Source organism: Balearica regulorum, chromosome 2 (assembly GCF_011004875.1).
Source record: "Balearica regulorum gibbericeps isolate bBalReg1 chromosome 2, bBalReg1.pri, whole genome shotgun sequence".
NCBI lineage: Eukaryota > Metazoa > Chordata > Aves > Gruiformes > Gruidae > Balearica > Balearica regulorum.
This window is the reverse complement of record NC_046185.1, coordinates 134,655,051-134,667,426: the sequence shown is the minus strand read 5'-3', so window position 1 is coordinate 134,667,426 and position 12,376 is coordinate 134,655,051. Positions and strand designations below refer to the sequence as shown.

General features: G+C 51.9%; 1 protein-coding gene across 2 annotated transcripts; it reads right to left on the bottom strand.

Moving 5' to 3' along the window:
• Positions 1-271: 271 nt before the first annotated feature.
• TWIST1 (twist family bHLH transcription factor 1) lies at positions 272-4,041 on the bottom strand. 2 transcript variants are annotated; one of them, XM_075746054.1, is made up of 2 exons: positions 3,106-4,041; positions 272-1,112 (listed from the first exon to the last, which is right to left on the bottom strand). In XM_075746054.1, the coding sequence occupies exon 1, from the start codon at positions 3,716-3,718 to the stop codon at positions 3,149-3,151; it is 570 nt and encodes a 189-aa protein (XP_075602169.1). In that variant the 5' UTR covers positions 3,719-4,041; the 3' UTR covers positions 272-1,112; positions 3,106-3,148. The 2 variants fall into 2 exon arrangements, with proteins under 2 accessions (XP_075602169.1, XP_075602167.1); XM_075746052.1 differs by lacking the exon at positions 272-1,112 and adding an exon at positions 1,713-2,425 and having other exon boundaries at positions 3,106-4,036.
• Positions 4,042-12,376: the final 8,335 nt, after the last annotated feature.

Here is a 12,376-nt window from a genome sequence, read left to right as displayed (position 1 = left end):
TTCTGGGCCCATTTCTAAGGGTGAGGAGGGGTTTTAAAACGCACTTGATTCCTCGTTTATATTTCGCAAGTATCCCTGTCCAGGAAACGCGCCTTCCCCTCAGCATTGAGCAGTTCATCTCGGTTTTTTCCGGACCTGTTTTCTTCCTGAACGTGGGGCGTATTTCCCCCTTATCCCCAGTGTGATTTCTCCCCCAAAAAGAACAACCGAAACCACCCAAACCCTCAAATCCCCCTAGCCCCACGGCTAAAGCCCCGCGTCGGATCCCCTTGCCCCACGCTTTTGCTATAGCCGAAGTAACGTGGACAGACATTACCTCCTCCTCGGTAGCCGGATCGCATCGGAGCCGGGTTTTTCGAGAGGTGCGAATCGTTGAGGGGGGAGCTGCCGGTGCCGGGGCGCCGGGGGGGAGGCAGCGACCCCCCGGAAGCTCGCAGCGGCACCCCCTCCTCTCCATCACGGAGGGCCGCGACCACCACAGCCCCCATCCAATTTCCAAGTCCTCGCTAATCCGGCAGTGCAAACAAGCGCTGCGGGCTCTCTACTGTAAACATTGCGCACTGGCCTAAAATATGCGCGATATTAAATTCATAATACTGTTATGTCAGCAATAGACGGTAATATGTGGATATGGAAACAAAAACATTCAGGCAATAAAGTCAACTCAACCTGGGCTATGCAAACAGGCTCTGTTTTGAAAAAACACCCCATCCTATTTACCCCAGACACTGGCTGAATCCCGGCGGCGGGGTCCCTGTCTCCGCGGGGGACACTGCTCGGCTCCCAGGGCCGGGGCGGGCGCTCCGCACCCGCGCACCCTTCGCAGCCGCGGAAGGGCAGGAGGTGCCGCTCCCCGGGCACACGCCGGCTGCGAAGCGCTAGGAGGAAGAGCAAGTGACAGCAGAGGCGGAATCAGCTGTCCGGTTATAAGGGTTGGGGTTTGGCTTTGTTTTGGGTTGGAGGTTGGTTTTTTCGTGTTCGAACAACTTCCCTTTTCACCTTCCTTCCGAGCCCTCAGATCTGGAGATTTCTTCTCTCTTACAACTGGGGTCTCGCCGCATACTGGGACCCCGCAGAGGGTATCGTGAGGAGAGACAGAGGTAACATGCGCCCTACGTGTAGAAAAGAAGAGGGCGGGTTAGCGTATCCCTCCGTGCTCTGTACAACGAAAATGTGATCGCTAGCCTATATATTATATAAAACCCTAGAGAGCAGAGCAGTCAAACATCACTTCCACCGGAAAACCCACTCGCTAGACACTTCCCTATTTCAATCTCACTTTCTCTCGCTTTGCCTGTGGATGGATGAATCCCTGTTTAAACCTGTGGCCTCTTCCTCAGGGATATCAGCAAATATGCCTGCTCCGCGGGCTGGGGAATGGGCCTTCCTCCTGCCTTACATCTGGGGGGGCAAAGCACAGCGGCAGCGCCGGACCTCCGCGGCGCTCGGCGTTAACATTAAAGAGGGAAAGGGAGAGAAAGAGAGAAGAGAGTATCTTCCACCCCAGATGCAGTGAGCTTCAGCGCAGAATAATAAAGCTGTCTCAATAAATAACGTGCCTGTGTCTGTCAGTAGCTAGTTTATTTGCGTTTTTCGCCTGGTTTGTTTATACTAGTGCCCCCTCTCTCTTGGGTGTCTTTACAGCTAAACAAGCAGGTATTTATCTCCAGCTCCAACCCTGAGTTCTCAGAGAGACCAAACTTTAAGGTTAGTAAAATTTCAATCATATTTATTTATTGCAGAAAAATAATATACAATGATATTTACAAAACAATCATAAAAATAGGAATGCATTTAGACACCGGATCTATTTGCATTTTAACATGGGTCATCAATAAATAAATAAAATGTTTATTTTTTTTTCTCAGAGGAAAAATAATAATAATAAAAAAGTTAGGAACCGGGTATATAACAGCTTGACCCCAGCTTATACCCCCCTAAAAAAAAAAAAAAAAAAAAAAAAAAAAGTTTTCATCTCTACAGGGATATTTTTGGTTGGTTGTTTGATTTCATTCAAGAATGAAGAAAGTCCACAATAATCTATTTCCTTTCATCAGTGGCTCATAGACACGACCTCTTGGGAATGCATGCAAAAAAAAAAAAAAAAAAGGCAAATAAAAAAAAAAAGATTCCAACATTCTTCGTCAAAATAAAAAAAAAAAAAAATCGAACGATTCAAACTTCTATCAGAATGCAGAGATGTGTGGATTGTACCGACGCCCAAAGGGTAGTCACTGTCCAAAGCCCTTGTCTCTTTCTCTTTCCTTAAGTGCTCCCCACGCCCTGCTTTGAATTTGGATATTGCTCTTCTAATTTCCAAGAAATCCTTGGTATATATTTTTTTTTTAGACAAGACCAAAAAAATCGTATCCAACTTCAGAGTCTCTAGATTGTCCATTTTCTCCTTCTGTGGGAACAATGTCATCTGCAAAAACCCAGAGAGGGCGGAAAACTCGTTACTGAAATGAAAGATACACATACATCTACCTACACCTCTCTGTCCCTGGAAATACACATATGGGGCATGAATAGAGGAGGGAGAAACGCCTGCCTCTGCCGTGCAGACGGTGCGGTGACCGGGTGACACCCCGGTCCGGCAGCCAGCGGTGTCAGAGCCGAGGGAAGGGGGCTGCTGGGGCGGTAGGAAACGCTCATCGGGAAGCACACAGCCGGACATGGATTCACTTCAAAATACTAGCAGCAGCAGCAGGAACCATCCCAGCAGCCCCGCTGGCTCCGCAGCGTTTGGTGAAAAAGTGATCTCAGGCCGGCCCCATCTGGCTGGGGCACACCCGCACCGCCGCCGCCGCCTCCCCGCCCGCAGCCCACCCCCGCCGGCAGCCGGCAGCGCCCCGCCACGCGTGGGCCCCGCGGGGCCGTGGGCGCACCTCGGGCCGCGCAGGGGGAGGGACGCGCCGGGGGGGGACGGGGGGCACCTCCAGCCGCCCTGCTCTCCGGCCGGCCCTGGAAGCCAGGCCCCGCCGGACGGGGAGGGCCCCTCTCTCCCCACGGCCACGCGTGCCCGGCCCAGGGCGCAGTCTGCGACCCCTCAGCTGCCCACCCCTCTCCCCCTTCTCCCCGCCGGTTTCGGTGTCCCTGCCTTACCTAGGGCTCCTGCCGGGGGGATGCGGGTGGGGGACGCCGCCTGCTAGTGAGATGCGGACATGGACCAGGCGCCCTCCATTCTCCACACCGAGAAGGCGTAGCTGAGCCGCTCGTGGGCCACATAGCTGCAGCTTGCCATCTTGGAGTCCAGCTCGTCGCTCTGTAAGACCTGGTAGAGGAAGTCGATGTACCTGGCCGCCAGCTTGAGGGTCTGGATCTTGCTCAGCTTGTCCGAGGGCAGCGTGGGGATGATCTTCCGCAGGGCGGCGAAGGCTTCGTTCAGCGACTGCGTGCGCTGCCGCTCCCGCACGTTGGCCATGACCCGCTGGGTCTGCAGCTCCTCGTACGACTGGGGGCTGCCGCCGCCGCTGCTGCTGCCGCCGCCCCCGCCGCCCCCGCCCGACCCGCACTTCTTGCCCCGCTTGCCTTGGGCCGGGCTGCAGGGCTCGTCCGCGGCCCCGACGGCGCCGCCGGCGCTACGGCGGCTGGAGCGCCGCTTGCGCCCCCCTCTCTTGTTGTTGGGCAGCTGCTGCCGGTCCGGCTCCTCTTCGCTGTTGCTCAAGCTGTCGTCGGCGGGGGAGACTGGCGAGTTTGACTCGTCCTGCTGCATCATCTCTGGGGGGAGACGCGAGAAGCGGGCCGGGAGGGGGGGGAGGGCAGGGAGAAGAGGGGGGCACCTAACCCGCCAGCTCCCCCTTGATCGGCTGCTTCGCTGGCCTGCGAGGAGAAGGAGGAGGAGGAGGGAGGGAGGGAGGGAGGACCTCACTTTGGGGGGAGGGGGGATGGCATCAGGATCCAAGAGGAAAAAAAAAACGCCAACCAAAAAAAAATCCCTCCCGATCCCTCCTTGGAGCCCCTTCGAGGTGTCTGGGATTGGGAGAAAGTTGAAGACTTGGAGGTTCTTATAGCTCCTGCTGGCGGAAAGTTTGGGGGCAGCAGTGTCATTGGCCTGACGTGGAGAGGAGGGACTTTTGCTGAGTTTTATAGGAAAGTTTCCGCTTCCCCCCCTCCACGCCCTCCCCCAATTATTTTTTTCAAGCCATTCACAAGTGATCTGACCTCCCCCCCCACACACACACGCACATACATCCTTACCCCAACCCCTTTCCTCGCTTCCCTCTCCGTGGTTTCTCCCTCAGGCTCCTTCGGTTCGCACTCGGCTTTGGGGTCGTGCTGTGGGGCTGGGGCGGGAAGTTATGGGGGGTGCCCGTGCACTCACTGCGCTGCTGCGGAGGGGCCAGCGGGCCGCTTAGTGCCTGCGCTGGGGGGGGCTGGTGGGGGGCTGCCCGCATCTCTCGGGCTTTCCCCGCCGCAACGGGCACGGCTTGCAGCGAAAAGGGGGAAAGGGAAATTGCCCGCGGGGCAGCATCCAGGCACATCCTAATTTTGTCCCGCTCTTGCACACACTGCGCTCCCATCACCGAGCGCCCCCGGGGTCTGGCTTTCCGAGGGAGCCACACGTTTCTGGGTTGGGGAGGGGGGGCGGCACAGCCTTGTCCTGTCAGGCTGGAGGACTGCGCTCGGAGAAAGCCATCTTCAGAGGTGGAAACTAAGCACAGGCTCCGTACATACGCACCAGTCGTTGAGCTCGTCTTAAGAGAAACCCGGGAGGATCCGCGTCCCCAACCTGGCATACCGGGAGACGGGAGGGTGTGCAGACCTCTCTGCCCACACTTTGTGCCTACTGACCGCTCACTTCAAGTCGCCCTCCCTGAAGGCGCCCGAGTCCGGCACTTCCTGGGAACCGAGCTTATTTATTTTTAATTCTCTTTTATGTTTGCAGCCAAAGCTATTTCTCCCCATCCCCCGCCTTTGTGCCTCCTTCCCCGCTCGCTGGCAGCACAGAGCAGGTGGTGTGTCTTTTTAACAACAGCTCAGATTCAAACGGGGAACGCCTGGGAGGGAAAGTTAGAAATTGCCATCCATCAATAAATGGGGCGATGCACTTTTGCTGCTCCCTGCGAGGGCACCGCCCGCCTCCGCTGCCGGCCCGGGCACCTCGGGGCGTGGGGCAGAGCAGGCAGCGCTGGGGCTCCCCGGCTGGGTTTGAGGTGAGAGGGCGGACGAAATAGAGGAGTGATAAATCCGAGGGACGAAAAAGAAAAAGACGAGGCTTCTGGAAGAGCGCTGTCATCTGCTCCCGGGAAAAGAGCCGTCTCTCCCGTCTGCCTGGGGGCTCCCTATCCTCCGGGCAGAGGCCACCCATCCCGGGCTCTCCGAGGGGCCAGGACGCCGGCGCAGCCGCCGCCAAGGCGCAGCGGGCCCAGCCCGGCGCGGCTGATGGCCCCGCTCTCCGCCGCAGCCCCTGGCGGGCACCCGCCGCGGGAGGAGCTGCCCCGCTGCTCCTCTGCTGTCCCCCGGCTGAGCTTCCCTCCTTGGGTCTTCCATCCCGCTTTGCGAGCAAACAGCGGTCTGCCCTAAACCTTTTGGGAAACAGGCGGAAACAGAACCAGGGGAGGAAACAGGGACTGCCTCACCAGGCAGGGGAAGGCACGCCGGCACACAGATCCACAAAGAGTGAGTGAGTACAGCTTCCCTGGCTTTCGGCTTGTCCCTGCTGTGTGCTGCAAGCTGTAGGCCTCTCCACTCACCTCGACACCACGGCTTGTCTGGGGAGCTTCAGGGGTTCCCTTGTGTTGGCAAGCAGCTGCTGACCCCAAGGTAAGAGGTCCTTCCACATCCCTCTCACCAATAATTTTGGCTGTGCCCAGACCCTCAGTGCTCCTCTGGCATGTTGAGCAGTGTCATTACAGTGGAAAGGTTGGAAAGAGTGGTGGTGGGCATCTGTAGGGAGCTCTGGTGGCTTGCCTGCCTTCCTTCCTTCCTTCCTTCCTTCCTTCCTTCCTTCCTTCCTTCCTTCTTTCCTTCTTCCCCTCTCTCCTCTCTCTCCCATTCCTCTTACTGAAAAAAAACCCATACCTAGGTAACCATTACCTTGCTGGGAACAGGATGCTGGGGCCATGCCTGGACAGTGGAACCCCACATCAGAAAAATCAATGGAAGCGATCCACTGCCTGAAAGAAGGGAGGCGCAGCATCTCCTGAGATGCTTCAGCAGGAGGCACGGCTTCTCTGTGTCAGCTGAACTTTGAGTGGGACACAGGACATCACCTGCTTGCCATGGGACAGGACGAGGGTGTGCAGAGGAGGGTGTATGGGAGAGGCAAGGACAGGTAGAGAGGGAGTGTTACATGGCTTGGAAAACCAGAAAACATAAGGAAATGTAGGAAGGGGGTGACCTTGAGGAGAGAGGAGAGGGATTGACCATGATAGATAGTGGGGTTTAGGGTCAGTTACTCTTCATGGAAACGGCAGCAAAAGCAACCAGCAGTAGTTAGCAGAACACATGGTGCTACCTGAGACCTGCACACTGCTGTATGAGCCGTGACTACACAGAAAACCCCATCATTTTCATTTTGGTTTTTACTTTATCCTCGACTCACAAATCATGTGCTCAGGAGCAAATGAAACTAAGCCCATGCTATTACTGCCAAGACCCACCACAGGAGTGCAGGGACCAGGCGAGCTGTGGCGTGAGTGGTCTGGCTTGGGGGACCTGCCACTGGGCTGGTGGTGGGAGCCTGCCTGGATCCCCCAGGTCTGCTGCTGGGCAGCAACCCTGCCTTGTGCTGGGGTGTATGGGGCTGTGTCTGTAGGAGGGTAGATGTGTCAGAGTCATGTCTGGGAGCCTGTGTGGGAGAGAAAGACATACTGGTGTGCTTACGTGTGAGGTGTGTTTGTGTGTGCACGCATGCATGCATGTATAGTTGATCTTTTGCAGTGTGCATACATATGTGTGTTGGGAGGGAAGGGGACCAAGGACTGTGCAGAGTTTAAAGAAAATCAGTCCAACTCTGGTTTATTTTGAAATACACAGTTCTTGTGGGGATGGAGGTGCAAGCTTTGTATTCCACACTAAACTAGTAATCATCGTGTAGTTCATACAGTGTTAAACCGTCTCTTTTGAACCGCCAAAAGCCATTAAGATAGACCCACAGATCACTCTGGAGCATGGGATGAAAGATGCCACATCCTGTTCTCTGTTATGCATAGGCATGGCTTGAGTGAGGATTCCCCTGGCTCCTTGGGCAGGCTCTCAAGCCTGCTTCACGCTTTGGAGGTGGCAAGCAAAACTGCAAGCAGCTCCAGGGCCTTTCCAGGGATATTTCCAGGTCTATTCCTGCGGGCTTCCCTGGGCCTCAGCTCAGGAAAATGTGTGTTGTGGGATCAGCCCTTACATGGGGCACTGTCAGGACACAGAGAACTCCAGCATTTTGTCATCTGTGCAGTAATGTATAGCACTGTGCAGTAATAATGTATAACATCTGTGCAGTAATATATAACACTGGTAAAGTAACCACTTAGATTACAGGTGTGGGTGTGAACATGGAGCTAAATAAATGACAAGCTCCTAGGAAGATGAAATGAGGAATAAGCTTAGGAGAATGATAGAACAGGTTGGGCTGTGATGATCATTGTGGTCATGAAAACAGCTGGAAAGTATCCCCCAACTGCATGCTGGGCCTTGTGTGAGCACCCCATAGCTGCTGAGACACTCAGGCTGGGACAAGCAGGGTCTGCCTTAGCCAGGCAGAAACATCACAGCATTTGAGGGGAGTAGGCCCACAGTTTGCTGCTTTCTTTGATTTTTGTTTAAAAATGAATGAAAGGTCTGATTTTGTCTGCCTGTTTATAAATCAGTGCAGAAGTTTAAGAACTGATGTGCACAAGATCTGGTGGTTACAGCTACAATGTTGCCCACTAACGTGTTATGCGCATACACACAAATTACAGCTGGGTTGCAATAGGCTGTTCGGTATTCCTCATATGGCATACGTATACACACGTTGTAATTTAGCTCTCAAAGGCTGTTCACTGTGGTAAAACACCAAACTCTCTCACTGGTGGAGATTTCTTGAGATACTCAGCAATGTAACTATTACATATGTGCACACTTAGAGACAGGCTGCCTGAGTATTTCCAATGTGGAAGCCACAGAAGCTGTATCTTTAAGACCTATTTCAAAGGCCACTGAAATCAATTGAAGTTTCCCCACTAATTTCCACGGCCAGGTATTTTAGTTCCTACAGATGCTAGGGGAAAGCCTGGTCGAGACCCAATCCCTACAAAAGGGACAAGAGAGCACCCAAAAACTTTCCACACTGACATTTGTGCTGCCATTTGCTCCGTGTTCAAAGCACACCAGGAAACGACCTGCGAATTCTCACTGTGCCCTCGTACAAACAGAACAACAGTAAACGGGCAGCAAGAATATATAAAGGGTCCGACAGCGGAACCCATTTTTCGGTTTCTTTCTCCTTTTTCTGTCTTCCTATTCACCGCGGGAGCTCATACAACAAGGACGCGGAAGAGCTGCCAAGCACCTCGGTTAATAAAACCTCCCTGCTCGGGCACGACCGGGGTGGGCGCGGTGCTGCTCGGCTCCGCCGGCGGGGCTCGGGCAGCGGGGGCCGCCCGTCGGAGCCGAGCCGCGGGGGAGCGCAGCCGCCGGGCTGTGCGGCCGGCGGCCACCGGAGGGCACGATTCCCCGCCGGTCCCCGCTCCGGCCGGCGGCGGCGGGCACGGCTCGCAGGTGAGTCGCTCCCCGCTCGGGCAGAGCTAGGCGGGCATCCGCTGATCCGCGGGATCCAAGTCCCTTCAGGCTGGGGGGAATTCACGGGACTGAGATGCTGCCCGCTCGCTCCCGGGACTGTTTGCACAGAGTTCCTTCAGAGCCGCCGTGTTTCAGCGAGCCCCGAGTGTTTTTTCTCTCTCGGGCGGACACAAGCGCCGAAAGCACCGCTGCCCGCCCTGCGCGGCGCCACCCCGGCACGGCCCCCCAACACCCCCCTTCCCCCCCCCGGAGCAGCGAGGCCGGGCTGGGGGGCGCACAGGGACCCTCCACTGACACAGAGACACTTCTCACTGGTGTGCTTCTAGCCCACGGCGCTTGCCGCTTCTGGAAAACAGAAGGATAACACGGGAATCCTTCAAGGAATCAGCTTCATTGTCAAAATGACAACGATTTTTATTTTACTTTTTAAGCTTGTTGTCATATGGTCGTTCATCTAAAAGTCCTAACGGCTTGCTGGCACAGAAGGATGTGACAGTGGCATTTTTCAAGTTTCCTGAAGCGAAGCCTCCTTGCTTCCAGTTCTCCCAGCCTCCTCGGTGCGCGGCCAGCCCCGCGGCCCAGCCCTCCGCGCTTCTCCCCGCCCGGCCGAGGGGCTGCGCCGGAGGGAGGGAGGGAGGGAGGGAGCGCTGCGCCGCCCTGCGCGCAGGGCTTTGCGCTGCTCTGCGCAGTCCGTCCTTCCCAATTTGCACCTCAGTGCAAGACCAACAAATAGCTATTATCGAACTAGCGATCCTACATAGGAGACAGGTGTCCCAATAAATTAAGATCTGAAATGATTTGCAATACACGTTTTAATATAAAACCGTTTGGTTTTATATGTTTTATTCAGCTCTGAGAATAATTTGTGGCAGTGGATGGACCTTTGTAAGCAGAGCATGAATACCTTGGTGGAAGCCTGAGTGGTATCCTCTTCTCCATCCCAGAGAAGACCAGTCCTTCCCATCACAAGGGATCAACACATCTAATGCTGTGGTGAAGCTCTGCCCCTAATTGTGGCTCTGGGTCTTGTTTATGTGGTTTCATGTCTAAATCTGAAAAGACTGCTTAGTAAAACAAGCTTATCTACACTCCAGGGGATAATAGTTATTTATATTAATAATGGAGCTTATTTGCTATTTCAGCTCCTTTGATTTTTTTTTTTTTTTTTGCTTTTCCATCTCTTCCATCTTTCCTGAACTATGTAAATACATCTTTTTTGTATTCTTCCTGCTCCCACACATTACTTAAATCTATATATTTAATCTTTCAGTACTCTTGGCCCATGGAAACTCCATAAAACTTCAGGCCTTCTTAGCCACAAACTCTGCTTTTTCTTCCAAGGTGGGGGAGAGTGCACCTTGGCCACAGATGATGGATAAAGCGTTCCACAAATCCTTCTTCCTAGGGGTGGAAGCTCATGCAAGCTCATGCAATTCGAGTCAAAGTCCTAGAGTCTGAATTTCATTATGGAAATGGATTTTTCCTCCGTGTCTACACCCCGGGGAAGAACCCCCTATGCTTCCTACTCAGTGCGGGCTCCTTTAGACTTAGAGCTGCTCTTGGGATCTCAGAGAAGATGAAAAAAAGGGTCATGAAAGAAACAACTATGACTCGGAAGAGCTGCACAGGAGTTCATTAGACAGGGAAATAGGTTCTCCTTTACCTCTGAGGCAGGCAGCAAAGTCTGGTGTGAGGGAAAAGGCCTGGAAGGTCATCCTAACATAGACATATGCACTCCTAGGCAAATAGGGTTTTGATTGGTAGCCTGGTTGAATGCCAGGTCTGCAAGTTGGAACCCATCCACCTCCTCCTCCTCCTGCTGCAAGACCACACAGGGGCTGACTGTAGCCATGCAGAGGAGGGGAGCCTGGAGGGGGAAGGTTCACAGAGGTGAACACTCATCTCGTTCTTTCCACACTTACCTTACCTCTAAGGACACCTACCTAGAACTAGAAGACTTTTTGAGGGAGCAGGGCTTTATCTCCATTTCTGACAGGTTGCATTTCCTTTCAGAAAAGGCAGTCAGGGTGGAATCAAAGTCTATGTATTTCTAAGTGGGGCGGTTATAATTATTTTGTGCTGCGGACTATCTGCTACGATACTTAAAAATCTACTGTACACCATTACCACTCATTTTACAGCCCCAATCTCATTCGCCCACCTCTGGAAAACAGGATGATGATTAGTCAGGGCACCTTGTTCACTAGACATTGATCTGCCTATAGGTCCATCTCTAATTTTAATTTCTGACCAGAGGTTACATAGAAAGTCACACAATGAAGCTGATCTAGAGCACAAATCTTCATTACCAGACCCCTAGGGCAGTTTTCTGGAAGAGGTAGTAGTTTATAAATATGTTAAAGTAAATTAACACACAAACACTGTTCATGTATGTATGCATGTATGTATGCACATGTCTATCTATGTACTCTGACCTCCAGACAAGCATCTGTATTTGTATCTATGCTGCATTGTGAAATACCACACTGCTTCTGCTTCTGCCTTGAAAAGTATCTATCATCTCAAACATATTCTCATGCCAAAATCTACTATCTGACCTTGCAGTACTAAAAATAGTTCATGTCAGAAGCAGAGAAATATTCGTTTCTCCTTTTAGAACATTTGTGCTTGTATTCATTAAGAACTTTGTCCTAAATCCTTTGATGTCAAGGGGAGTGTTTCACTGGGCTTTGGATCAAGCTCTAAAATGGGTCAATTAAACTTTAAATAAAATAAAAATTAAAAGAGGTCCAGCCTGAGAGGGTTGTTGAATAAAAAGAAATATTTAAGAGCTGCCTTTGGGGTAAGGGGTCAGTCATTGTTCCTTAACATTTAGTTGAATTTGTGGAATTTTCCATGATTTAAAAAAAAATCCTTTGCATGAAGGTTGTGATTTGTTTTCAGTCTTCAAAACATCCATATTTTGCTTCACGGTAGAAATGTTGTTTTTAAAGTATGTTGACTTAGTAAGAGCTAAGATGATTTGAGCTCAGTGGTACAGCTGTGGGCTGGACCCTAGGCTGTGAGATATGGCCCAAATTTTCCAAGTCAGAGCAGAGGCTTCATTCCAAAATACTCTCCTGACTAGAATATGTTCAGGTTTATGTCTCAATTTATATTCAATAAGTTTATAAAATTTTCTAATGTCTGATCTAATGTTCTTCTTTGCTGTTACACACTTTGTAAATGGGCTAATGCAGCTTTTGGTGACAGCAGGTTTAATTAATTTAAAGGCAGAGGATGTGCAGTAGAATGTAGCAAGGACTTTGACAAAACAGTGAAGTTTACACCTTCAGTTGCTAATCCTTTTCTCTACAACAATACACAGTATTTAACAGCATACCTTTTAATAAAAAAGCAGGCAATTTAAAAACAAACTACAGCCTTACACTGTTTACTACACTGCTTCCTTCTAGTCATTGTGTCAGAGGTTTGGGTAATTTGAATGATGTATGGCTGCAGGAATTTTTGCTGAATGGGGATTATTTGACAGTAAAATGGTCATCATTCCTTTCAAAGAGATAGAAGTTTGATCAATTATATTGCAATGGCTTACAGCCATATGCTATCTACAGTGACATTTATGATCTATTTTGGTTATCCCCAAATGGCCTTCAACCTAGTTATTATCAGCCAACATGTTAAATTTTTGGTCAGT